The 13072-nt window shown below is 30.2% G+C and overlaps 2 protein-coding genes across 2 annotated transcripts; one reads left to right on the forward strand and one right to left on the reverse strand.

Annotated features, from left to right (window-relative positions):
- Positions 1–1679: 1679 nt before the first annotated feature.
- On the reverse strand, positions 1680–2315 carry LOC113871872 (Werner Syndrome-like exonuclease). The gene has a single exon (XM_027508965.1). The coding sequence runs from the start codon at positions 2313–2315 to the stop codon at positions 1680–1682; it is 636 nt and encodes a 211-aa protein (XP_027364766.1).
- A 4092-nt stretch (positions 2316–6407) lies between these two features.
- Positions 6408–11481, forward strand: LOC113871308 (triacylglycerol lipase 1). Its single transcript, XM_027508339.1, has 9 exons — positions 6408–6740; positions 6873–6992; positions 7453–7593; positions 7968–8078; positions 8157–8300; positions 8381–8421; positions 8545–8621; positions 10393–10488; positions 10978–11481. Exons 1-9 carry the CDS (start codon positions 6594–6596, stop codon positions 11298–11300), a joined length of 1200 nt encoding a protein of 399 aa, XP_027364140.1. The 5' UTR covers positions 6408–6593; the 3' UTR covers positions 11301–11481.
- The last annotated feature ends 1591 nt before the right edge of the window (positions 11482–13072 follow it).

Genomic DNA, 13072 nt, shown 5'->3' on the forward strand with positions numbered 1-13072 from the left:
TTTTTTTAATAATCTTTTTATAAAGAGATATATATTTTTTTTATAATTTCACGCCACTATAGTTTAATTTTTTATATAAAATATTTTTATTAGTAACATAGTCACGGAGAGATAAAAAAAATAAAATAAATATATTTTTAAAAATAACAATGTACTTTTAATAGTGATAATAGATAAATATTTAAACTTTGTTTAATTTATCTAGTAAAGATTAGATATAATAAAAAAGAATAAAATTAATTATTACTTACATAAATAAAAGAAGTAAGGGATTTTTTTTAATCTTCAAAATACTTTTAATCTTATAATAAATATTTCTTTGACTATTTCTTTAGAGTTTGTTTGAAAGTTAAATTTAAGAGAAAAAGAAAAGGGTTAAAGAGATTTTATTATTGTTTGAGAGTTAATTAATTTAAAAAAGAATGGTAAGAGGATTTTTTTAAACTTCCAAAATCTTCCTAAACTTAATTTTATAAAATTTATATTTTTAAGGTGTTTTGGTCTATTAGAATATTTTTCTATATATTAATTATTAAATAAAAAAATAAAAAAAATATTTTTACAAAAGTGTGATGTTAATTTAAAAAAATAAAAAAGTTAATTTTTAGAGTAATTTTTTTAAAATATAAAAAATAGAAATATAAATTTTAAAAATATTAATTTTTAGAGGAAGAAAAATATATAATTCATGCATTTATTAAAACAATTAAAAAAATAATAGTAATAAATTAATATTTTTTTAAATATAATAACTTTTAGAGTGATAGTTTTAAAATATATTAATTTTTAAAAATATTAATTTTTATAAGAATAAAAATATTTAATTTTTGTATTTTTTGAAAAAAAATATAAATAAAATATATGATATAATTTATATTATTAACCCACTGTCATCTTCTCTTCTTCATATTTAATATCTAGATAAGAGAGGAGTTTAGCATCCTTTTATCTCCCTTTTTTCTATCTTCAAATTATTCTCTTTTCTCTCCATTTAAACTCTGAAACAAAACTTTTTAAAAAATAATTTAAAAAAAAGATAAAAATTAAAAATATTAATTTAAAAAAAAATAATTTTTATATTTAAAAATAAAGAGTCACAAAATGTGAATAAAAAATATAAACAAAAAAAAATTCTTTATTTTTTAATATTTAATATTTAAATAATTTAAGAGTTTAACCTTTTGTTTCTCTCTTTACTTTTTAAAAATTGTTTTGAAAATAAAATTTTAAAGAAGAAAAGAAAGAAAGATAAAATATATATTTTAAATAAATATTTTTAAAATTAACCTCTTTTGAAAATAAAAAATATAAACTAATATATTAATAATATATTTATTATAAATAATATAAAAAAATAATTTAAAAATTAAAAATATACCCTCTTCTCCAAAAATTTACTCCAAACATAGACTCTTTCGTTCTCTTTACGGAAAAAGTTTCAAACAAATTTTTTAAAAAAAAATACACTTGATTTTAAACTATCTCTACATGGTTTCAGAACATTAATTTTACCAACAGAAATAGGACATGAATCATTGACATTTAAAACAAAGAACTACAGAAGACACAGTATTTTTAGTATAGGTTTTTATCATTTTTTTTTTTTGAATTTAGACAGTTTATATATTAACATAATTCTAAGACGCAAAAGCAATGAATCTGAAATTCAGGAATGTGCATCAGGCATCAGATTGTACTTCCCAAGCCCTCAAAGTCTTTCCAATCTCGTAAGAAGCAATGGCATCAACAGAGGCATACTGAACCTGGGCAGGCGTAAGCCACCGATTATCCCAGCGACTCAAAGTCACATTCTTGGGCTTCACAATATCAACAGAAAGAACCTGAAGCGCCAAAAACTTCAGCCCTGGATAATGCGTTAACCTCAATTTCGACATCGCCAACTTACCAAGATCCACCGTTCTATAAACTTCCAAACCATAATCATTCAACAGCTTCACCCCATCATCATACACCCCAACGCCCACGAATGTCAGAGAGGGATCGCGCAGAAACTCCAACAGAGAGAAAGGAATATGCGATGAGTGCAGAAGTTGGAAAACCAGACAACGACGACGCACACACAGTTGCAAAGTGGCCACAGGGTTGTTTTCGCCGAAAGGACGCCACTCCACATCGAGCCCAACCACATCTTCACGGACACGACATGTCTGGAAGATCCACATGTCCACTGCTGCGGCCGAGTTTGTTAAGGTGCATGTTACGATTTTGCCGTTACCCATGTCGATGTCAAATTCCTCGTGTGTCACTATAGGCAAACCTCGCGAGTACCTGCGATGTGCTACAGTGGTTGGCATGGTTGCTGCTGCTAACTTGGATGCTCAGAATCAGAGATTATGGGTTATGGCTGTGACTTCCAAAAGGTTATTATGAGGTGAATATATATAACTGCCAAATTTGATTCGATCTATCTTCTACTTATCTTTTTCTGGTAAATATCTAAAATATTTCGCAGAAAATATCTTAAATATATTATTTAATGTTATCATTAGATTGAATCTTGTCGTTTTCTGTTACTTTAACAAATTTTATCTCGTATAAACTTTTATCATATTTTTTTAAACACATGTTTTCAAACAAAAGCTTTTTTTTTTCTGTATAAAGTAAATTTTAAATAAAAAAGTTCATATACATTTGTTAATTTTAATTATATTATTTATTTAGTAGTTAGAAAGTTTTGGACAGATAAAAGGTACAGATATTTGAATTTATTATAAATAGATATTGAACATAATTATTATTTTTAATAGATAAAAAACATTTGATGATTAAAATTTTTTGATGACTAGCAAATTATTCACTGCACGAATATGATTACAGTATATTTAAATTTATAATTTAATTTAATAAAAAAATATAAAAGAAATAAAAGTTACAAATAAAAATATAATTAATTGTGTGTAAGTTTAAAGATTTGGGAAGGAAAAAAATATTACTTTATCAGTAATGGCAGTGGTAGGCTTTGAGATGTATAATAAATTCATGAATTTTGCAATTAATGTGTGTTTAATGATATATAATAAAAATATATTTATTATTTTTATTAGAAACGCAATATATTATAGAATGAAAAATATTTAAAATATTAAATATTATATTTTTAATAAAATTATTATATTTAATATTTTTATTTTGCTAATATATATTTAATATTTTTAATTATATATCTTTAGACACCAAATATTTTTTTTTTTAATAAATTAATAACTACTATATTTTCCAACGGATAATGTGCATATGCTAGTTTTTGTTATAAATAGATATTGAACATAATTACGATTGGTTTGTTGTTTCCTCTTTATCCATATTAAAAGCTCACATTGAATAATCTTTTTAACATGTGTTTAAGGATATATAATAAGAAAATAATAAATACTAAATTTATATGAATAAGTATAATATTTAATATAATAAGATATTGAATTTTATGTTAATATTTATTTTTAAAAAATTTAAAAACTATACCCTAAACACATATTAGAAAAGTAAGGAAGTCAAAGAGTTTTGTTATGTTCTCTTCAACTCCTCCTGTTTTATATAGTAGATTTTAATTTTTTTAAAAATGCATGTATTTGTTATCTTCAAAATATAAAACACATTTAATATATTTCTCATTTAGTAACTAGAAAGATCTGTAAGGTAAAAATATTTAAAATCAATATCAATAAAAATACATATATTTATTATTTTAAAATATCAAAATTAATAATTTATTTATTTAATAATTAAAATTATTTATATACATGAATAGTGGGAATGTTTTATAACAATTTTCCCTTAACATAAGTGTAGAAAAATGTTTGATTTAAGATAACTAACAAATAATTTACTGCACGAATATGAACTCACTGAATCTAAATTTCAGTCTATCTACAAAAATATATTTTTTTCAGTTTGATATGATAAATCAATATCAGTATTTTAAAATTTATAACTAAATAATAAATAATCTTTAGAAGAAATAAAAATCACAGAATACAATTAAATATACAATATAAAAAAAAATTAATAACAACAAAAGTACTTTTTAAATGTATTATTATTCGGTAACAAAAACTAAAAAATATAATATAAAATATAAATAAATTACTAAACTTTTATGCGGTTTAAGCATGACTTACATTATGGCATGGGTTCTTAATTCTCAATGAGTTAAGGACCTATTACTACCTCATTTTAAACAGTAATGATTAAAATTTATAACTTAAAATATAATATAACAGTGGGTGCAAAATGCTCAATTAGAAAAAATTTTAAAAATGACATTTTTTATTATGAAATGAGTGCATGCATGTGTGTTAAAATTAATTTACTTTAATTTAATATTAATTTTTTATTTTAATTGAACGGTTAATCAACTCCTTTCTCACACATGACGGTCGATACACTTGGCACCAAGAAGCAAATTGGTATTTTTACCGTTTAATATAGATAAAAATTCCACTTATTAAACACCATTTGTAATAGATAATAAAAATCTTAATAAAACTCGTGTAGTGTTTTTAATATTTTATATTATTAAGTAGTGTTTGGATAAGATATAGTACTTAATTTCACATTTGTAATTTTTAAAAAATATATTTCTGTATCTTCTCTTATTTATTGGATAACAATTTGTTTTTATCATTATACCTGCTAAGTAGCTAAACTTTTATACATATTACTTATAAGTTGTTAACTGAAATATGATTTTTTAAATTTTTTTATAAAATAATAAAGCATGTGTATCATTATAAAATACTTGTATTTTTTAAAACTATTTCAAATAGAATTTAAAAAAATAATCTAAAATCAAATAAATTATTAATTAAATTGCAACGTATTATACATATAAAATTATAGTAAATTTAATTGTATATATATTAGTGAAGGTAAATAAGTCTGAATATTATAGTACTCATCAAGCTTTGCAGGGCATTTATTCATAAATGAACCTAGACCCATTAAAATGTGTAATTATCTTATGCCTTACATGTATTTTTCAAGAGTACCCAAATAGCATTAGACTCACTCTCATCCCTTTTAACTTTACAATTTTAAGCCGATTTCATCAAATTACACAAAATCATTATTAATTAATATAGTTGATTTTAAACTTTCTCTATTTTTGTATAGGTTTAAAGACTCTGGCTTAAAAAGGGTTTGGGAAGAAAAAATAGAACGAGAGAAAAAAGAACAAAACACCCGTTATATTAAAACTCAAATAATATAAAATGTATTTTGATTCATAGTTGTTATTTCTTGTACCTTTGCAACATCATATTATTTCTAAATTAAACCATCCAACTAATGTCTAATTAAGCACACAATATCAAATAATAATGATTAATTTTATTTTACACCGCCATATATTATACATTTTACAACTGAACTAATTATTCAATATTATGTTCATATCATTTTTAAAATTTAAAACTAATTCAATAAAAAAACATTTTACATTAAACTCTAAAATAATAAAACTACTTGTTGGTCAACTGAAATAAAGACAAATAAATTCAACATAATTCATTGGGCTCACCCCTTTTATTTACTCAACAAAATATACATTCGGCCCAAGATCTATTGCAGGCTGGACCAACAAAAATGAAATGAATCCAGATGGTCGGACAAAAAATAGTGGACCTAAACAATTTTATAAATATACACATAAATCAAATTGGAGAAAAAAAAAAAACCATAGACTCCGAATGTTCTTTTTGTTATAGAGATTATAATTATTGATGTATAATATTAATAATAATACACTATAAGATAATATAAGAAGTAAACTGTCGCGTTCGAACGAGACGGGATTGTGGGAAATAAAAAAAAGGGTTGGATGAATAATTTGAGCAATTCTTCACTGCCCTGAAGCCGCGCGTGGATTATGAAATTTCTACGGAGAGCATGCGCTGTTCCATGAAACTTCCCCAATCAATCTGCTTCGAAAATTGCAACAAAAATACATACAACGCGAAACTCATTCCATTTCAAAGGTTGCAATGAAACACCAAAAGGATTTGAGTGTGTTAGAAATGTACTAACATACGAACTATTTTGTATAGTTAAATAAACTATAATTTTTGTAAATTTAAAAATTCAAATAAATGACAAATTATGAAAAAAATATTACTATTGTTCTTAAAATTTTAAAAATATTCAATAAATTTTATTAAGTTTTATTTAATCTTATTTTAAACAACAATTACCAATATAATTTCATTATTTTTCTTTTTATGGTGTTTTATTTTCTAGCATGGCTGCTTTGTGCCATTGCAGACGTAACCTGAAAGTAAAAGATAAGGAACAAGAAGAAGGTATTGCGATACTTGTACTGCTTTTAAGCAGGCACGCACCCACCAGTGATGAAAAATAACAATCACCTAACGGTAAACAGTTATGACTTGTGAGCAGCTGTGTCTTGTGGTGGTCTTACCTAGATTACCCTCTTAATTGGCAGTTCTGGAAACCACGCGCTATGAGAGGCGCGTGGCGGAATATGGGTCCAACTCGCAAGCATTATATAATGGTTAGAGTGTTGCAAGTGAAGGCAAAGGATCAGAGGTGGAAGCAGTGGAGAATTGGGGACGGGGATGGAGAGGTTGTTGTTGGCCATAACTGTCTCCATACTATTGGGAGAGGCCGTTAACGGTTTCGACGGCGGTAACCGCCCAAAACAGAAACACAGTTTGTGTGAGGAGCTGATTCTCCCCGCCGGTTACCCATGCTCCGAATACACCGTATTCTGTTTATTTAATATTTTAAATTAATGTTTTTCTGTTTCTGATTAGAGTTAATTAGGAAATTGAATCACACAGATTTTTAATCCTTTTTGTGTTGTGGCTAATGGTTAATTGTTTTGTTACTTGCAGACTCAGACGAAGGATGGTTTCTTGCTGGGCCTTCAGCGCGTGTCTTCTTCTTCCTCCCTCAGTCTTGGGAATGACGGAGAACGAGGTCCTCCGGTTCTGCTTCTGCATGGCTTATTCATGGTCATCACATTTTCTCTTCTCTTTTTACTCTTCCTTCGCATCCCAATGCTATAAATGCCTAAATGACATTACAATATGTTGCAATGCGTGTATGACATTCAACTTTAACTTGACCATTCTGTTTCCCAATTGAGCACAGTTGGCTTTGGCTGAGGGATTTCCGGTCTTTCAGTGACGATATTGGGTGTTATTAGTTTCTATTGTTTTCCTTTTACAGGGGAAGATCCAAATGGCTCGGTGGTTGTATTTGATTGTAGGAAGTTTCCAAATTTTGTAACCAAGTCCACTTTATCATATTTGCAGAGTTTTTGGGCTAGTAAATATTATATTTTTATAACTTTTGTCCTTTTTAGGAGGAGGAGGGTTCTTTTGCTCTTGCTTGTGTGAAATTCCTTTCAAAGATTTAAACCGTTTGATTGAATCTCAACAGTGATTTATTGATGCCATTTGATACCATCAGGCAGGTGATGCATGGTTTCTAAATACTCCAAATCAATCACTTGGCTTCATACTTGCAGATCATGGTTTTGATGTTTGGGTAGGAAATGTGCGTGGAACACGCTGGAGCCATGGGCATATATCTTTATTAGAGAAGAATAAGGTGGGGAGCTTGCTTTATCCTTCATGTTGTAAAATTTTTTGTGTCTGTCAGCTGTTTGTGATAGTTTTCATTGTTTTATTATTTTCAACCAATGAAGCTGATGGCTTTTTTAAAATGTAAAACATGGGAGAAATAATAAGTTAAATGGGAAGGTTCTCCTTTTCTCTATAGAGTCACTAAGGGTGCGTTTGATAAAACTGAAAATTTAGCATTGGAAGTTCAGGACTGAAACTATTGGTTATGAAATCAATTAAACTGAAAATTTGGTTCTATTTGCCTTGCTATATTTGGTGGAACAGTTGGAGTCCTGAGTTTGTAATCACCATGTCTGTGATGCAAGTCACGTGACTAATTGAACTTTGGTCCCTTTGTAGCATTTTTGGGATTGGAGTTGGCAGGATTTGGCCCTGTATGATCTTGCAGAAATGATCAATTACATTAATAAAGTGACAAACTCAAAGCTTTTTGTAGTTGGGCATTCACAGGTATTTATGATTTTTGACATCATCCTTTTCACTTGCTATTTGGTGGTAGCTATAGCTTGCATTTTATTTATTTCGTAGGGGACAATTATATCTTTTGCTGCCTTCACTCAACCCAAGATTGTAGAGAAGGTTAAAGCTGCAGCTCTTCTATCTCCAATTTCATACTTGGATCATGTCAGTGCACCTCTTGTACTTAGAATGGTTAAGATGCACATTGATCAGGTATTTCTTACTTGGTTCTATTAATTTTCACTGTAAACATGAAACTTTGAGGTGAGAAATAAATTACCGGTTTTGTTCAGATGATTCTTGGCATGGGTATTCATCAACTGAACTTCAAAAGGTTCTATATTTCAATTTTTCTTCTGTCATGTCATGTTTTTCTCTTTTTCTTTTGCATATGTTCTTCAATTTATTTCTAGTTTAGCAAATGTTCACTTTATATAATTTCATGTTTCACTTTCAGCGAATGGGGAGCCAGTCTCCTGGTTTCCATGTGTGACACCCGTCTAAGTTGCAATGACATGATTTCCTCCATAACAGGTTCATGTCTGTCACGCTGGACCTGACTATGTGTTAATATTTTGAAGTATTTGAATGTGTTCACATGCTAGGCTGTGAATGTTCCTGCTCATTTATCTGTTTGTTGAGACTACTTTTTTCTTCTTCAATTTTAAGAAATCCAACGTGTTGTGTTTTTGACATGCTAAACTGTCCAATCGAAATAAAATTCTCCACATCATGGAGTTCTCTATTGCCTTTCTCCGTGGGAGGATTAAGTGGCGATGGATTAGTTTCTTTGTTTTCTGTTGGATATACTGGTGTAAGTTGGTCCAGTTATACATTAGTTATGCTTAGGCATCTCGTTTCTTTGAATCATAAATAGTGTGTGCATAACATGTGGTGGAACAATTCCCCTCTGTTTGCATGCTTGAAAGGCTTTCTCAATCTTTTTTCCTCCCATGCCCCATTGAAATGTCAGAATTTGGTAAAGATAAGTTGATTTGTTGCATCATTTGGAGAAACCATGACACTTCCTGCCATGTAAGTGGCAGGGACTTACAATTTAGAACATGACCAAGTGTGTAAATGAAATCAACTTGGTCCAAATAAAAGATTGCAAATTTCTCTGTTTACAAACTGCTCACTCAATTTAAATGGATGTATCATTTTGTATGTTGTGTGAAATTTGCATCTTCTGGAGTGTGGAGGGAGGGAGCCCTCTCTGTTAGGACAGAAGGGAAGGGACAAATAGTTAGGCACTGTTAGTTAGAGGGGATCAGTCAGATAAATAGGGGGAATGAGGATGGAAGGATTCATTCAGAGAATTAGAAAGTTTGTATGAAAAGGGAAACTTTGTGGAAGGGAGAGCTTGCAGGACAATTCTTCCTCCTATTTTCAGCTATTCAATCAATTTGTTTGTTTCTATCAGTTTATCATTTCACTTTCCCTCTCTAATTTAACAGTAAATATTTTAATTTTAGTCAAAAGAATGTGCGGCAAGAGACATGCTCTGCCCATAAGTCAGTGTGTGCAAGTTTTCAACCATGTCTGATGTTTTGTAGGCAACAAACTATCAGTGTGCAAATTTAAACTTGAAATAGTTTAGTCATTGTCATGCATGCACTTATTTCTCTCATTGAGTTGGATTTTTATTTCAGAGTATTGAATTTGGATTTTGTATGGATTTCCTTTTGTACATTTTCTTTGTTATTGAGATGGTCCACAGTGTCATATCCTCGGGATAGGAAAAGCTGTCAAGGATAAGATAGTAGATTAATGCTCCTATTAAGTTTCTTTGGTGTATTGTTGCACCAGCTTGCTACAGTTCTAGACTTGCTACTTGGTCCATGGTGGAAATAAAGTTATTCCTTGAATAGAGCTTAAGAATTACTCGAGAGGCATACAGATGGGTGGCATTTATGGTGTGGATAATGTAGGTGTGGTATTACAAATTGTCAGATTTTTGTTTTTGTTAAAAACAACAAAACTGTGGCGTTTGTTATAATGTGGAATAGAAATTCAAGGTTTCATGGAATGGAAATCCCTTTTTCTGCATGAGACCAGAATTTGACATTCCTCTTGACTTTAGGTGCTTGAAAGAGAGAGTAACAATAAGTATTAAAAGTAAACAAAAAAGAAAAGAGAAAAGGTCAATAAATTATCCTTCCCTTAAAAATATTTCTTGCCATTGCAGTTAGTTCACAGACTTTACCTGAAACTTAGTAGTGTGATCATTAGTTTTTGGTTGTGTTTATTGTGTCTTTCTTTTTTGATAAATGCTTCTACTCAAGACACTTCAATGAAATTACAGGGAAGAATTGTTGCTTCAATGAGTCACGTGTGGATTTTTATCTTGAACAAGAACCTCATCCATCGTCCTCCAAAAACTTGCACCACCTTTTCCAGAGTATGCTTCATTATCTTCATTTGATAACCTTTAGTGATGACTGTGGCAGTCCTGATTATGTGCGGCTGCTTTTTTTAATTAGCATTACGGCTAACATGCATGATTTAACGTTGTTGCTCTTATGTATACTACTAATTGTTATTCTCATCAAAGATATTATTTTGATCGTGTCTGATAATGATCATAGCATTTGCATGTCAAGTAGCTAAATTGACCTTTGTAGGGATGGGAAAAGAAATATTGGAAAATAAGTACGAAATCGATCACATTCCATGTAGTGAGAAAAAAGTATTTTTTTATTTTTATTTTTTAATATCTGAGTATTTCCAAGAGAATGTCTTTTGAACTTCATTCGGAAATTTATGTACGGACATTTAAAGTTCGTGTAATTCACTCTGGGTTTTACATTTTTTTATGATGATCTAGAAATCAGTTTTCATGTTATTCTTCTTAATGGTCCTGTCTGTGATGACCTCCTTTGTTCACCAGTGATCCGCAAAGGTACCTTCTCCAAGTATGATTATGGAAAGCTCAAAAATCTGATACAGTACGGGAAGTTCAAACCACCAAAATTCGACCTTAGCCACGTACCTGAATCATTGCCTCTGTGGATGGCTTACGGGGGAAATGATGCTTTAGCAGATGTAACTGATTTCAAGCACACACTCAAGGATTTGCCATCCTCACCGGAGCTGGTTTATCTGGAAAATTATGGTCATATGGACTTCATTTTAAGTGTGCAAGCAAAGCAAGATCTCTATGACCCTATGATTAGTTTTTTCAAGTCATTGGATGAATTCAGTAGTATGTAAAGTTTGCTTCCTTCCCCTATGATGGATGTAATATAATGGTCTATAGGTCGAAAAATTATTACCCTGTTGTGAAGTTAAAATATTAATATACTGTGGAGTCCTTGATTTTCTGTATGTAAAGATGATGACAGATCTATAAAAATTGGCGTCGCATGGCCATGTTTTTGTAAAGCCTCCTCTATGTTTTCAGCATTTGGACCTGCCATTAGCCGGGTGGTTGAAGTTAAAAACATTCATTATCACGAAGGAGTTTCTGTCCTTTCATAGATTCCAAATAATAATCCCAAAGAATTTTCTCCAATTAGTAATGAGACTATGATTGGGACAAGATAAATTAAAAACCAACTAGTCTAAAATACTTTCATTAAAAAAGCCACCCATTGTTGAGGAAAGATAAAGTGGTTTCAGACTGATTTTGCATAAAAACAATCACTAAGGACATGCATAAGAGTCTCAAGAACCTCTCCACATCTTGGACAAGTAGAAGAATAAGTCATATTGTGTTTACATCTCTCCTCATTAGTTATAAGTTTCTCATGGGCCAGTTTCCAGAAAAAAAGATTAAGTTTAGGGGGACTTTCCTAGTCCCAGATAAGCTTAAAAACCTTGCCATTATACTCAGTCATCAAGTCAAGATTAAAGAATAAATTATAAGCAGACTTAATTGTAAATATCCTATTACTAGTTCTATTCTAGAACATCGAGTCATCACCACCCAGTTTAGAAGGAGGCTCTATGAGGGATATGGCCTGGCAGACTTGGATAGAGAGATAAGGAGAAAATTTCTCCCAATTCCAGTTATTGTTGGATGAAAAGAAAACAACAGGGAGGTCTAGGTCTTGGGCAAACACGAGTTTTAGTTAGTTTAGCTAACACAGGGAATTCAAGCATTCAATTATCCACCCAAAACGTGGCAGAAAAGTCATCCCCCAGCTTCCAACTTAGCTCGTTACTGAAACTGGGCCAAATAGATAAAAGAGCCTTCCAAATGTGGGAGGCTTAAAGACCTTTACCTAACCAAAATTTGTATTTACTGTGTAGGACTTGACCCCACAAAGATTTAGGAGAGGTAATTAGCCTCGACCATAATTTTATAAGGTAAGCATTATTTAGAGTTTGAAGGTTCCTAAATCCAAGGCTCTCATCTTTCTTGGGCCTAAAGATTTTTTGCTAGTTAATCATTATTCCTAAGTCCTAAATCCTAAAGCATTATTCTTCGCCAAAGTGACCCTTCTGGCAAGGGATAGGGATTTCATATTCCAAAGACTAAGTTTTTTTTTCTAATCTTATCAATAAGGTAAGAGTAATGACCTCTGTTGGGCCTGCTATGAGTAATAGGAAAGCCCAAATGCGAATCAATTTGGTTAGAAGGACTTATACCTACAGTATCACTTATACCTTGAATGAGATCAAGGGTAGTGTTTTTAGAAAAGATGAGGAAAGATTTATTGGGGTTAACTTTTAACCTTAAGGTAGCACAGAAAATTTCTAAAGTATTTTTAATGTTTAAGGCTTGCTGAATATTAGCTTCAGCAACAAGAATAATGTCATTGGCGAAGAAAATATGAAAAATGGCAGGCCCTTAGTTACTAAAGGAAAATGGAGTTCATGTTTTACTAAACACTTTTTCATTAATTAGGTGGGTCACCTCTCAATGCATAGGACAAAGAGGTAGGGAGATAGGGGGTCTCCTTGGCAAATACCCCTAGATGGTTTGAAAGAATCAGTAGTACCATTATTTCAATTGAGAGAGAAGGTGGGGGAGGTAATAC

This window comes from Abrus precatorius, unplaced genomic scaffold, assembly GCF_003935025.1.
Source record: "Abrus precatorius isolate BTA unplaced genomic scaffold, Abrus_2018 Scaffold7, whole genome shotgun sequence".
NCBI lineage: Eukaryota > Viridiplantae > Streptophyta > Magnoliopsida > Fabales > Fabaceae > Abrus > Abrus precatorius.

Bases quoted from the DNA above. Each gene is read 5' to 3' on its own strand.
- LOC113871872 (XM_027508965.1), bottom strand. From the start codon at position 2,315: ATGCCAACCACTGTAGCACATCGCAGGTACTCGCGAGGTTTGCCTATA.
- LOC113871308 (XM_027508339.1), top strand. From the start codon at position 6,594: ATGGAGAGGTTGTTGTTGGCCATAACTGTCTCCATACTATTGGGAGAG. The intron at 8,301-8,380 runs GTATTTCTTACT...GGTTTTGTTCAG, and splicing joins TTAAGATGCACATTGATCAG to ATGATTCTTGGCATGGGTAT. The intron at 8,422-8,544 runs GTTCTATATTTC...TTTCACTTTCAG, and splicing joins CATCAACTGAACTTCAAAAG to CGAATGGGGAGCCAGTCTCC.